The sequence below is a fragment of the Pogoniulus pusillus genome, chromosome 7 (assembly GCF_015220805.1).
Source record: "Pogoniulus pusillus isolate bPogPus1 chromosome 7, bPogPus1.pri, whole genome shotgun sequence".
NCBI lineage: Eukaryota > Metazoa > Chordata > Aves > Piciformes > Lybiidae > Pogoniulus > Pogoniulus pusillus.
Genome location: NC_087270.1, coordinates 28,118,690 through 28,133,922, shown reverse-complemented (window position 1 = coordinate 28,133,922; position 15,233 = coordinate 28,118,690). Strand labels below are relative to the sequence as shown.

At 43.5% G+C, this 15,233-nt stretch overlaps 1 protein-coding gene across 1 annotated transcript; it reads right to left on the bottom strand.

Annotated features, from left to right (window-relative positions):
- Positions 1 to 336: 336 nt before the first annotated feature.
- LOC135176910 (WD repeat and coiled-coil-containing protein) lies at positions 337 to 13,422 on the bottom strand. Its single transcript, XM_064146361.1, has 5 exons — positions 13,337 to 13,422; positions 12,671 to 12,786; positions 7,887 to 9,761; positions 5,213 to 5,330; positions 337 to 951 (listed from the first exon to the last, which is right to left on the bottom strand). Exons 3-5 carry the CDS (start codon positions 9,759 to 9,761, stop codon positions 794 to 796), a joined length of 2,151 nt encoding a protein of 716 aa, XP_064002431.1. The 5' UTR covers positions 12,671 to 12,786; positions 13,337 to 13,422; the 3' UTR covers positions 337 to 793.
- Between the last annotated feature and the right edge of the window lie 1,811 nt (positions 13,423 to 15,233).

Here is a 15,233-nt window from a genome sequence, read left to right as displayed (position 1 = left end):
TCTTCCAACCTGCTGATTCTATGATTCTCTCCCCTGCCCTGCAGAGGACATTGAATGAGCAGCTGAGTGGTAGCTCAGCTGTCAGCTGGGCTCAACTCACCAGATTACACCCACTTCCACAAATCCAGACAGGGATGCACAGGAGGGGAAACAGGTCTGGCTTCTACACAGTATACATATTCCACATGGTTATACTTTGTGCTAAACTCCACATACCTCAACTGGTGCTTACACCCTGAGTAACACTAGTGCAAAATCACATGCACTTTGTCAGGTGCTATTTCAAGACACCAGTGCAGTATTTCAGGCACTGACAGAAGTGAGGGGACAGTGGAGTGTTCTCAAGGGTTTCTTTATTATGCGAGTTTACTGTCATCTAAACCCACCAATACGTTAAAGCCCAAGATGGAAACTTTAGCTCAGAAGCCTGTAGGAGCAGATGTTTCCATCCACTGATACAAAGATCCAGTCTCCACTGCAAGAGGCATATTTAAGAAAAACATTGCAAAGTAGAAAAAAAAAAGTTAATGGTTTCAGTGATCAAATAATTTACAGCAATATGTAACAAAAATGAACAGAGACCCAACAGTGAGTTGAGCCAGACTGCTGTTTAGAATGTGCAGTCCTATACAGCAGAAGTCTCCCATCTTAAGACAGGCATTACAAAGTCACAGTCAAAATTCATGTTGCTGCCGGGCTGTTCTGAAGGACTGCTGCCGTCCTAAGCCGTGGAAGAGCAGACTGCAAGGACTTCCAAAGAGCTTCTGATATTCAGCCTTTCAGCAGAAGCAGGTCAGCACCCTTCTGTAGAACTGATGATATCCAAAGTTTTGGAAGAATGAGCACTGTAGCCTTTTATAGTGGCATCTCTTATGACTATCTCCTGCGAGGATGTAAATGTTAATGGAACAAAGCCCTCGCTGTCTGCTGTGAGAACAATCCAGGATGAACCTGTGAAAACATGTAAAGTCTAAGTTGTCCTGTAAATAGGTATCTTTAAGGTACAGAACATTTCTTCCAAAATTAAGATTAAATGCTCCTGTACATTTACAGTTTTTTCTACAAGAGAAAAAAAAAGTATAGGAAGATGCATGTTGTATGATCTCAGAATAGAGGACAGTTAGCAACTACACAAAACAGCTTTTGGACCCATTGTGCCACTAGGAGAGCCTGCAATAAATGTACACTTCAAATACAAAGAGGAATGAATCACAGAATGGTTTAGGTTGGAAAGGACCTTCATCATCATCTACTTCCAACTCTCCTGGAGTGGGCAGGGACATCTCCTACTAGACCAGGTTGCCCAAGGCCCCACCTAGACTGGCTTTGAAACTTTGAACCCGAGTCATAAGCATTCAGACTTCCTTTTAATTAGGTACTCAAAAGCTTATTCACAGCTTATGCTGTGTGCAGACGCTGTAAAAAGCAGAAATTTGCTAAATGCAAGTTGATATAATACAACCAATTTAGCAACTGCTTCTAGTATGTAATTTCAATGTAATAAACTGAACAAACACAAGGAAGAAATATGGTACTATGCTTCACAAACCCCATGCATCCTGTCCCTTTGCTATCTGACTTCACCATTAGCATTCTTTGTAGAATGTAAAATAGTTTACTGAAACTCTGACTTCTACCACCTCATAAACCAGAATATGTTCATACTTGTATCTGTTAAGTTGATGAACAAATCAAACAGAGCTTGTGAGGGATGAAAGAATTCAGAGAAACATTTCCAGCTGCTTGTAAATTACATTATGTAACTTCATGTCAGAAGTAAGGTCATGAGAAGATTGCAGCTTAAAAGCAGGGAACCCTTTAATCTTTAGGCTTAATGTCTCATTTGGACCAAAACTGAAAATCAATGCAATTTGGGAATTTGAAAGTAACATTCCTACATTTTGCACTTATCTAATAGTATTTGTAAAATGAATAAAGAAGCCTCCTGTAACACTGTTTAAAAATATATCTGGTGAGGCTAGTTGCAGGCATGATGCTGTGGACTCTCAGACAACCAATTCTGTAAAATTCACATTTCTACACAAAAAAATGAGAAGTCAAAACCAACAAAGGCAATGGGAACAGAAGCTGCTCAAGCCTTAGAGCTCAAAACAAATTTCCAGCCTGAAGAATTAAGAGAACATTACCTACAAAACTGCCTGCTGTTATCACTGATTCCTGGGTTGTGCCACACTGTAACTGACTCTGCAACAGGAAAATTGCTAAACTAAGATAAAGTAGTAGTAAGAACCTTTTCAAGATCCAAGTGCTAGTGAATGACCTGATTACAGATTTATCTAGGTATTGGAATACTAAACATATTCCAACAGCTACTTAAAGAAAAATAAAACTTGCACAATGTAAAGAACAGAACCATAGGCTAGCCTTGGGCTGCAGGCTGTTAGCATTTTGGAGTCAGCACGGGCAGCTGACCCAAGCTAGCACACAGGTGTATCCCATAGCATAAATGTCACCCTCACTATAAAAGGGCAAGGATGAGGGAAGTTATTCTTCCCTTGTACTCAGCACTGGTCAGGCCACACTTTGAGTCCTGTGTCCAGTTCTGGGCTCCTCAATTCAAGAGAGATGTTGAGGTGCTGGAACGTGTTCAGAGAAGGGTAACGAGGCTGGTGAAGGACCTGGAACACAAACCCTATAAGGAGAAGCTGAGGGAACTGAGGTTGTTTAGCCTGGAGGAGGCTCAGGAGTGACCTCATTGCTGTCTACAACTACCTGAAGGGAGGTTGTAGACAGGTGGGGGTTGGTCTCTTCTCCCAGGCAATCAGCAACAGAACAAGGGGACACAGTCTTAAGCTGTGCTGGGAGAAGTACAGGCTGGATGTTAGGAGGAAGTTGTTGCCAGAGAGAGTGATTGGCATTGGAATGGGCTGCCCAGGGAGGTGGTGGAGGCACAGTCCCTGGAGGCGTTCAAGAAAAGCCTGGCTGAGGCACTTAGTGCCATGGTCTGGTTGACTGGCTAGGGCTGGGTGCTAGGTTGGACTGGATGATCTTGGAGGTCTCTTCCAACCTGATTGATTCTATGATTGTAAGTTTGCTAAGATGGAGGGTTCCTCCCTGAGTTTTCTGCTTGAACACTTCCTGACTCTGCTCCCCTTTCTTCTCAAGGACTGCTTTCCTGTTTTGTGTGACTGCTGTAATTTTGCTGGGCTGGGCAGAACTTTGTATTGACATTGGTATCAGTTCAGCTACTTCATTAAAACCATTTTTATTTCAATCTACAGTTTTTTTCTCCTTTTCCTAATCCCACTTATCTGCTGAGGAGGGCTCATCAAGTCATAGAGCAGCTGCTGTAGTTTAGCTGCAGACAGGGGCTAAATGCTGACACTCAAATGTAGTACAAAGAGATCATATCCTAAAAGTGTGGTTTCTACTTTTGCCAAAAGTAAGACTCTTGGGATTGACACATCCATAGGCATACAGCATGTGCATGGGATAGCTCTGAGCAAAAGCAAGAGAAGACCACACAAACACAAAAGGTTTTCTTTGCAGCATAAACTGAAGTGTAATGCACTGCTAAAATTTATAGACCTACTTTTGTGTTCATAAAAAACTCCAACATTTTTATAAACTACACAAGAAAATTTAGAAAAGGTTTCTATAAAATGTAAGGTATTTTTAAAAACTTAAAACATTTATAAGGAACTGAGATGGAGCCAATGCCAACCTCATCAAGTTCAACAAAGCCAAGTGCAATGTGTAGCACCTGGGTCGGGGCAATCCCAAGCACAAATACAGTCTGGGAGGAGAACAGGTAACAAGCAGCCTGAGGAGGGCTTGAGTGTGCTGGTTGATGAGAATCTCAACATGACCCTGTAGTATGCATTTGAAGCCCAAAAGGCCAACCAAATCCTGGGCTGCACTGAAAGAAACATGGCCAGCAGGCTGAGAGAGGGAATTCTTCCCCTCTCCTCTGCTCTTCTGAGAACTTTCCCAGAGCCCAGCTCTGGAGCCCTCAGCACAAGAAGGAATTGTCAGAGCAGGTCCAGAGGCAGGGTAACAAAAATGATCAGAGGGATGGAGTACCTTTGCCATGAAGATGGGCTGAGAGAGTGGTGGTTGGTCAGCCTGAAGAAACCTGCAGGGAAACTTTACAGCAGCCTTTGCATATCTGAAGGAGGCCTACAGGATAGCTCAAGAGGGACTTTTTACAAAGGTATGTAGTGATAAGACAAGGAGTAATGGCTTCAAGCTGGAAGAAGCCAGATTGAGATGTGACATTAAGAGGAAATTCTTGACTATGAGGGTGGTGAGGCACTGGAACAGGTGCCTAGAGAAGTTCTGGAGGGCACAAGCCTGGGAATGTTTAAAGCCATGTTGGATGGAGCCTTGAGGAGCTTGGTCTAGCTCCCCCATGGCAGGAGAATTGGAACTAGGCAATCTTTAAGGTCTCTTCCAACCCAAATTGGTCTATAATTTCTTAAAAGATGCTGGACCTACAGAGTAAAACAGAGAGAGCTGTACTCCAAAACCCCTAGTCAACTCAAACTATTTAGAACAGATGAAAGCAAATAAAACCACTGGATGATGGTAACTTTCCTGTATTTCCAGCTACTTGACAGGGACTATCAATATGTAGACATTCACTCATTTACTTCAGGTTGGGTTTTTTTAAGAATGTGAAAATTCTTATCACTAAAAGTCCAGAGAAGAACCTTTATGTTTTAAACAAAGTTAGTAAAAAATTATTAGTAGTATTTCAATGTTTATTCCTAGTTGCTTTGCTTAGGCACATTGCTGCTGCTCACTGAGAATGTCACATGTATGTTAGATAATTAGTATTATTAGCATTATTAGTATTTCAATGTTTATTCCTAGTTGCTTTGCTTAGGCACATTGCTGCTGCTCACTGAGAATGTCACATGTATGTTAGATAATTAGTATTATTGGCATTATTAGTATTTCAATGTTTATTCCTAGTTGCTTTGCTTAGGCACATTGCTGCTGCTCACTGAGAATGTCACATGTATGTTAGATAATTAGTATTATTAGCATTATAAGTATTTCAATGTTTATTCCTAGTTGCTTTGCTTAGGCACATTGCTGCTGCTCACTGAGAATGTCACATGTATGTTAGATAATTAGTATTATTAGCATTATTAGTATTTCAATGTTTATTCCTAGTTGCTTTGCTTAGGCACATTGCTGCTGCTCACTGAGAATGTCACATGTATGTTAGGTAATTACAACATACCATGCTGCATTTCTACAAGAGAGAGATTGAATATCTGCTGGATTGTATTTAGATGGAGTTTACCACCACAAAGCATAACAGCTCTTCTTTCATCTGAATCACTTCTGGAAAGCTGCTTCTGAAAATTCAAGGAAAAACACATTAGACCCCTGATGTATATCTCAAAAAGAGATCACAGACGTTCCTTCAACTACATCTGCAGAAGTCAAATGCTACATTCATTCAGGCCCATCTGCAAGATTTATGTTTTCAAGCCCCAGTTCTCAAACATAATCTGTGGGTGATACAAACAAGTAACTGCACTAGTTCAGCATGTGTCTGAACAACAGGAGAGGAAGTCATACACTGCTGCTACAGAAATCATGACCTTCATCCACAACACAATATTGATTCTCATCCTGTGAGGGACATTTTCCTGAGGAGTGTGTAAAGCTGCAGGTTTTCCATTCTCCCCTCTCTCTGATCCATGAGTTAAAAGGTGAGAACGCTTACCCATAAATGTTTGGGATGAGGAACAGATATTGGATCAGAAGGGCTCGTTTGTCTCACCTCTGACCATCACCGCCTCAGGTCTTAAAATCCAAAAAGTGTCTTCAAAGAACATCCCCCAGAGGGTAGTGCAAAAGCATTTTCCAGAAGTGCAAAAGGTTGCCAAAACTACAAATTCTTGTTGCATAGGATCAAATTCACCTAACCATGTCACCTCCCAGGGAAAACACGATTTACATCCCTGGGTCACGACAAAACCAAGATAAAGTGAATTCTGACTCCCTTCCTATGCAGTGGACAGACCCATCCATGTGCAAGAAAGGCATACAGTAGAGGCAGGTTGGAGATGCACATATGATCTTTGCCTCCTGCACTGTAGAAATATCTGCCCTCTCAAAGACAAGTGCTTCTTTGGGAGGTTTTGTGTTTCCTCATCATTTTGTAAAATACCACAAATAACTTGGGCAGCAGAGAAATGATCATGGCTCAGCTCATGAGGTGAGAATCCCTGTTCACCTTTTAACAATTTCTGAACTGAACATACTCTGACTGAAGTCAGAACACAGCATTTTCTGCCAGACTTTTCAATGTTGTTTGTAATTCAGAAGTCATACGTTTTTCCTGCCACAAAACATTAGTGATCAAAGCACATAGGTAAAACTGTAGCATTACTGTAATTTGAAATGCACTCCATACAAGTGAAGCTACTCCTGCTCTTGGAACACCAAGATGAGCTGATACCTAACTCAGATTCACATGTAAAGAGAGGCCTGAATATAAAACTTTAACAAAAAATGAAGTAGGCTTCTAAGCAAACACTTCAGATGAATGAGACATTAGAGGGAAAATGTCACTCCTCAGAGTAATGCCTCATATATAATCATGACTTATGAGAGAGAGAGAAAAATTAGAGTTATTGCAGTTAAATGCAGTGAACTGAACAGTGAAGAGAGTGAGGGAATATGGTCTAGGACCTAAGAGTTCAATGCTACAAGAACTTAGAATAAATTTTACAACAAAGCTGAAGAATAAGACCACAGTGAAAGGACAATGGCAGCTTAAATTAGTTAGAAAAATGAGTAGAGTTTATCAATCTGAATTCTAGAAGAGACCTAGATTTGTGCCATGCTTTGACAATCGTGTAACTTACACTTTCTAGCATGAGATTTGGAAGTGCTGTCTTTGAGCCAAGGAGTCTTCCACGTGCAATTTGTTTTTAAATCCATTTTGAAGCTATGTTAATAGAATTATCCATTGTGTCCCTAATCATCTCTTTCCTTCTCCGATCTACTACTGCTACTGCTTAGCAATGTCTCAGTGTCAAAGCATTTTCATTGTTCCAGTCTCTTTTGTCCTCGCAGAAAGACAGGAGATGGATATACCAATTTCTATACATGGAAGTGTTCACTTGTCTAAATTTTCAAACAGAAAGCTTCAGAACTGCCACGGAGAAACATTATTTTCTTAGAACTTCACACAAGTCTAATTTCTGCAACTGAACAGGCATGGGCCCTCTGGAATCCACTAGCCTCTGTGTAGAATTAACACCTGCTTGAGTCAGACAGCTCAACCCAGTGTGAAGTGAGGTCAGAGGCTGCACGTTTCTTAGTATACTACATCACTTCAAAAACACTGAACACCTGCAAAGTAATGGTGTTTGTAGTATTTCCTCCCCCTGCTCTGCAGGTGGGGCTATCTAACACTACTGACCGTGATAACGGTCCTTTTAACAGAAACGCTCTGCTTTTACTACTGGTGCAGACAGCTGTGCCAAGAAGGAAACTTACACTACAGCGTCCCTCTGAAATAGTAATAGTTAACAGATAGGAGAGTTCAGTTTAAAAGATCAACTGAAATTCTTCATTCTATCTCACATCAGAGAGAAATAAAAGTATGGAGTTTCAAAAGAACTGTAAAAAAGGACAGAGAAGCAATTTAAAAAAGAGTAGGGAACAAGGACAAGAACAAGTCAAGCTTATGTAAAGCCTAAGAAAATCTAAATAACACTCCTGCTGGGTTTACCTTCATGGAGCAAGATCACATCTACTAAATCTGCATAAATTTTCATGTGATGTCATCCTTCCTAAGCATATTCTGACAGACAAAAGCTCATGCTTTAAATCCCTACACAGAACATACATCTATGAGCGGGTTTTATCATTAAGGCTTCCCATACTAAAATTACCTGGCAAGTGATGTTAATAAAAGAGGGCTCCTGAGAAGAAGGGTACACTGAAAGATTTCTCTTCCCAGATTTGAGCAGCTCAGTTAATTCAGACAGGCGATGCTGTAGCTCAGTGAAGTTACCAGACAGTTTTTCTATGTTTTTCAGAAAGTAGCTTGCCTCCTTTTCGCTGAAGAGGTTATTCTTATAAGAATTTGGTATTTTGGAAGCTGCATCTGCCTGTCTTTTTGGAGATGTTGGCTTGTTAGAAAATGCCAGTGACGTGGCAGACAGTGCCGCAGTCCGATTAATTGGTTCAGCATCTAGAGACTCAACAGCTGGAGGAAAAATCATGGGAATCTTTTTATCTTTGAGGTCATTTGTGTTCAATGAGAAGCTCTGGTCATTAACAGGACTCTTGATTTCTTCTATGAGTTTCCTTCTGCAGGTAGGGAACTGAATGGCAGCATGATCTGGTATCAAGAGTCCACAGCTGAGAGGGTGAACATCTGCTGAGAGATCGTGAGTTAGGTTTGAAAGGTTCGAATTTGAGCTCCCATTAACTGGTGCAGATGTTGAAGGACCCATTTCAAATATCAGTTCTTTAATCATCAGTCGGACCATGTACTTGTCTGATCTTGAAGAGGGAAGAAATGCAGGGTCAGTGAATTTTTGTCTTCCAACCAGTATCAGCAACAATTTATTGGTCAAGAAGCACAAACCCTTTGGTTTCTCATTTTTCCCTAGCTGAATTTGTTGAATATTGGGTAAATTGGATGAAGTCAGTGAATAGACTAAAATAATATTACAAGTATTGGAGGCAATTGACACAGTTTGAGTTTTAGGGTCAAAAGCCATTATATCAGGAACCAAAATGCCTGGGATGCTACCCTTTTTGGTAGAGGTAACCTTTCTTTCAAAAGTCACCAAGATGAGATGTGAAGAATCTTGGCCACTTCCTGTTAGGTAGTCCTTGGGTCTCAGATGAAAGAGAGGACTGGAATCAGTACCCTGCTTGCTAGAAAGTATGTGAGTTAGATCCACAGGAGATGAAGCAGCAGGCAAGGGCTTCTCAGAGTCCAGTGACTTTTTCCTCCCATCCAGGGAATACTCCTCCTCACCACCTAAGCTGGACTGTGAGGGGCAGGACTCTGTCTCAATGCTCGCTGGAACTTCAAATGCAACACCAGCATTTAAGCCACAGATCTTGTCTAGAGGAAGCTCAGTGGCAACAGCAACTTGGAAATTCAGAGTAGCTTCCACAGCACAGATGTAGCCTCCCACATCAAAGATAGGGCAAAAAGAACAAGCGTTGAGTGTTTTCTGAGCATCATCCCAAATGTAGGAATGAAGGGCACTGCCTACTCCCACTACTAAGCGATTGCCTTCCTTGGTCCAACACGCACAGTGGATCAGACCACTGCCTTTAATATCTGCTTTAATTCTGGAGTTGTTGAGATGCACAGAGTGTAAGACAGAGGCATCCCGTGTAGTCAGCACAGCCAAAATCTCCTTCTTCGGATGCCACACGCAGCCTTGGGGGAGTATAGGAAACGGCTCACTGATGTCACATATCTGAGACACTAAGAGTTTATTTCTTTCTGTGACATTAAAGCAGAGCTCCCAAACGGTGATATGCTTTTTATGTTGAACAGCGAGCAGAGCTGGGGCATCAGGGGGACAGGGGCCCCAGTAGAGTCCATGCACATGTTCAAACTGACCAACAACACTCGAATCACCAAATTTTGGTTCTCCATTGTGAAGATGTAAAGAAGTTAGTATCACCTGTTTCCCATCTGTCCAGGCAATACCATGCACAGGGTGAATTGCTTGGTACAGGGCATTAAGGCCAGTTCTCAGAAGCTTCGCCTTTCCCAGCTCCATGACATGAAGCATCTAAACAAGTAAGAATGAAAAGAAAATAAAAAGCTTATTGTAGAGGATAGAGGACAGTATCTATACAATTATTTATCTTATGGCCCTGGCAATGCTGGACTCTCCCTTCCAATGAAGTCAGTATTGACACATAAGGTACATCAGCTAGAAGTCTTTCACAGAGTAGCAGCAACCTGCATCTGTGCCTCAGCTCGCAGCTTCCCCCAGCTCAGTGCTCCAGCGGGAGATGCAGCAGGAGTGACTCATGCAGCAGTCATATATATGTGTGGGCCCAAGTTATATTTTAGTGTCTCACCCTTTTCTTTTTCCCTTGTTTGCTCTTCTATTGAACTTCTTCAAGTATTACCAGCATGTTCTTGTCCATTCCTAATGCACTTCTTCAGATGAAGCTGCAGTTCACATTGCACAGAAGGAGGCAGTTTAGCCAATCAACAGAGAGGTAAGAAGAGATCTCTTGGTATCTTTATTTATGTGTATGTATATACACCAGTGTCAGTTCAGTGTTAGAAACATGGTAGGAGGATTTCCATTGATACTCCCATTTTCACAAAGTTCACAAACTGCTGCTGAGCAAGCTGCTGCCTAATTCCAAAACTTGAGTTGTTCCTCCTGTGCAGTGCAAGACATGTTATTGTCACAATGGGCTTGGTTTCCCTTCCCCACATTATGTCCAGAGGTACATAATGATGCTTTCATTATGAAATGTACTTTAAGAAAACATAAACTTTGCTGTTTACATAGGCTTAGCCTGTTACTTTTTCATCACAAGACCAGCCCTTTTGTCCTAATCAACAGGTTGCTGCTTCTCAGGATATTTTTCTAATCACTTCAGTATTAAAACTTTTCAGAATATCACCTCTCACTCAGCTTCACGGACTACTTGTGATCAGAAAAAGTAATCCCTTAAAAGTACAGCCAGGCATTAATGTATTATCTATAAATCTGTATTAAGTGGATAAGAACAAGGCATTTGTATGGTTATCCCAGAAAGCTCTAAAAAGCAAATGCAATTTTGAAGAAAGTTAGGATCAAAGCAGATTTTTTTCTGAGGAAATCAGTGATAACAGGATTTAAAATAACTTAGAACACAGGAGGGCGACAGGCCCATCTACCACACTGTAATAGCATAGAAATGACTCTCAGTCTTCAACATCCCCTAATACAGTGATTTGTTTTTTTCCTAAGAGATTCAATGCCTTTTTTGTCAAAGTTCACAAACCACTTTGTAGCTCACTAGTGTTGGCTGAGTAGAAGGGATGACAGCAGTAGGCAGCTGGCTATGCCTGCAGAGTAGTATCTTCACACACTTAAATATCCGTGCAAAAACTATGCATGCGTTTTTAATGCCTGCAGTTACTCTGGGGACATCTTTTATCATTTGGCTGTTGTTTTAGCAATACTTATTTTCATAGTGCCTTGCAAAGTAGAAATTACTATTTTACAGGATAGGAAATAAACCAGAAAACTTTCATTCCATTGGTTAAAAAAAAAATTACATGAATTGCCTCATTCCTCAAAAGAAGCCTTTTCAGTTCTCTCTGCATAGCCTAACACCTTCAACAGGGGGAATGGGAAACCGCCAGCAACAATTATTCTCCATGATCTGTAATCAGGTGTCTGGATGTGCTAGTTTGAGCCTAGCTAGAGTGTTTTAGTGAGAAAATTCTTATTTTTGTATCTCTCAGTAAGCCCATGAGTGAAGCAGACATCACCACTGTTATCCTTCCACAGCCAGTTATCTAATTCTTCTCACCAAAACATTCTAGTACATGAGAACACCCAGAAGGCATACACAAGACACCACATCTTTAGAATGGTTCACAAGATTTTACACAAATTTCTAGTTGTTGAGCTGTGGCCACAGGAACCAATTTGAAGGAAGTTCTTCCCAGAGAGAGTGATTTGCCATTGGAATGGGCTGCCCAGGGAGGTGTTGGAGGCACCATCCCTGGAGCTGTTCAAGAAAAGCCTGGATGAGGCACTTAGTGCCATGGTCTAGTTGACTGGGGGATAGGTTGGACTGCATGATCTTGGAGGTCTCTTCCAACCTGGTTGATTCTATGATGGTTTCCTCACAAGATTCTCTGTAGGACTTGGCTCAACTGCAAAGCCATAGCACAGAATGAGTTGCAGCTTTAGTAGGGAACATAAAAAACAAAAGCAAGATGAAAACATTTGAGAAAGCCAAATTGGAAGGCTTTGTCATTATGTGCAGGCTATGGCAGTACTTAGTATTTAATTAACTAGTTGTGAATGACCCTAAAACTTGGGAGGCGATTGGAACAGCAGATTTCCAAGACTAAAATCTGATAGAAAACGTTATGATGTGAAGATAACTTATTCTCAGACTAAGAAGAAGTACAAAATAACACACTTAGTCAACAAAAATCACAAATTTAAACCCAAGGGTCTGTCTTCAGAGTAATTCCCTAGATGCAGTACGGCAAAAAGGGCTCCAATTTGCCATTGATTATTTCAGTGACATGAGAATGTTGACAAATGAAACAGTATCATTCTGGAATGTTTTTGAGATGAATGCCATACACAGGTCTTCTCTGAAGAGTGCAAGAAAATAATCAGCTTAATTTTAACAAAGGAGATTTAGGTCAGCTATTAAGTAAAAATCCTAACTATAAATGATAGCTAAGCATTGAAACAGGTTACCTTGGAAAGGGAGATAAGGCATCTCATGAATTTCATAATCCCAATTAGGTAAACGTCTGTTAGGGATAAGTTTAAGTAGACAGGATCTTGCCTCACAGTAATACAGCACTTGAGATACTTCCCAATCAACCTCTCCACCATCTACCTGGTTCTACTCTGAACTCAAATATAACTGATCTCAGTCTCATTAAGCAATCAGCACTTGGAGGAACGTGAAATGTTACACACTACTGGGCAACACTTACCAATGGCAAAGGAGATGCCAACGTGCCTCTTAAGATGTGCTACGATATTAACCTTCCTGGGCCATGTGGAAAGCCTCCTGTGATACAGGAGACGGTGCACACTATTCCCAGCAGACCTGATAAGACAAATACAGCAAGACACCAACTGGCCATTGCACCCTGACAATCGTGCCCAAACCCAAAGCTGGACTAACAACCACTAGTGCGGGCCATGGCACTCAAGGGTACTGAGGCATTACACCATCAGCGAGGCGCCCGCCAATCCGGCAGGCAACCCCCTCTGCAGCCGCCCCGGGCCTCGCCTCATGTCCTTGCACCCCAACCCGCCCGGGTGAAGGCCGCGATCCCGCGAGGCTGGTGTCACAGGCCTGCGGGCAGACCGACACGCCTGGTAAAACACGGCGTCTGCCCTCGGTCGCCCTGAGCAGCCGGCGGGGACGCTGCGGGGATCCTGCAGTAGCCGCCGCGGCGGCAAGGCAGCGGGCGGCCACAGAAAGGAGCAAGCGAGCGCCAAAACACGCCTGCCCGTGCCACTTCCTCCGCGTCGCCACCCACTCGCACCCGCGACCGGCCTCTTCCTGCACAGGCCCGCCGGCACCGACACTCCCCACCTCCCGCCACAGCCCGTCCGCTCTTTCCCCTCCCCGCTGCGGCCAGCAGCCTCACCCGCCCGCCGGCTCAGTCCCACGATAGCGTCCTTACAGCCATACGATACTTGCCCGCAGCAGGCACCTCCCGGCCCCCGCCCGCCCCGGCCCCGCCTCCCCGCCCGGCTGGCCGTGCGCAGGCCGGCACCTCCCGACCGCAGCGGGCGGGCGGCAGCACTGTCCCGGCGTCCGGCAGCGGCGCTCTAGCCGGGCACGACCGAGCGACAGGGCTCAGCAGGCGGCGCCTGGCAGCGGCGGGCGGTGAAACCACAACTCCCAGCAGGCAGTGGGGCCCGTGACGTCTGTTCCAGCGCGCCCCCGGCGCCCCTTTCCCCCTGCGCTCCCGCTGGCTGCTGCCGCCCCTGGAGCGGGCGGGCTGCGTCCTCTGCGGGGCGCCTGGGAGCTCCCACACCGAGTGACGCCTCCGAGTGCTGGCCATTAAAATAGTTCGAGTGTGGAAATTAAAATGAATTGTGTGCTCGCTTTAAATCCGGGAGAAGTGAAATTTGCTTTGCATTGCTTAAAGTGAGCGATTGGAGTGCTGTGGCCTTAGGCTGCTGCCCGTAACTGACCTCTTAGCAGTGCAGAAATGGAGTACAGGGACTCTTGCACAACGAGACAAACAGGATTAAACCCATAATTCGAGGAAAGGACTTCGAAGGAAAGAGAAACTAGCCCATCTGAGTCCAAAGGATGACAGAGGAGATCGGGGTGCAGATGAGGTGGAAGGATGATGAAACTGCACAAGTAGGAAGAATTTACAAGATGTTAACTCCAGTCCCTGTGGAGGAAGAGAACTGGGCAAAAAGTCCATGCACGTCACAGGGACAGACATGTGAACACTTCATGGAATAGACAGAGGCCTTTTTCCTTGGGATGTCACATTTAAGTGAACAAATCGTCTAAATGTGATGCAGGACTATTCCAAATATAACTTTGGTCCTGCCTATTGCATCAGGCCTAACTTAAAAGTCTCTGAGGCCTCCTCAGTTGTATTGCCACAGCGACACTTCGTAGTGCGGAGCAGTCTGATCATCGTGTGGTTTTTGAAGTGCATACATGGGATAGGATGTTTAAACATGGTGCTTAGAGAGCTGCCAAAGGTGTGAAAATTCAAAGTGCTTGAAATGGCTACAAGGTCAAATATGTAACTTGCTCAGAGTTACCCAAAGAAGAATGCTAGGCGGTGACTTGGTAATATCACAGTATCGCCAAGGTTGGAAGAGACCTCATAGATCATCAAGTCCAACCCTTTACCACAGAGCTCAAGGCTAGACCATGGCACCAAGTGCCACGTCCAATCCTGCCTTGAACAGCCCCAGGGATGGCGACTCCACCACCTCCCCAGGCAGCCCATTCCAGTGTCCAATGACTCTCTCAGTGAAGAACTTTCTCCTCACCTCCAGCCTAAATTTCCCCTGGCGTAGCTTGAAGCTGTGTCCTCTTGTTCTGGTGCTGGCCACCTGAGAGAAGAGAGCAACCTCCTCCTGGATACAACCACCCCTCAGGTAGTTGTAGACAGCAATAAGGTCACCCCTGAGCCTCCTCTTCTCCAGGCTAAACAATCCCAGCTCCCTCAGCCTCTCCTTGTAGGGCTGTGCTCAAGGCCTCTCACCAGCTTCGTCGCCCTTCTCCAGACACGCTCAAGCATCTCAATGTCCCTTCTAATGGCATGAGTGCATTTGACAGAGTGCAAAAAAATCAGAACTAAAGAATTATTTCATTTACTGAAGAAAAATTTAACAAGAGCTATGACTTAATTCAAATATATAAGATACAGCTGTGAGTTTGCAACCACAGAAGCAAACTATTAACAGTAGATCCTCTCTGTGCATCTTCAAATTAAAACCTGCTGGCTATCAAGGATGTATTTAAAGACAGTCACAGACAAACTTTTGAACTCAGTAAAAGGATTT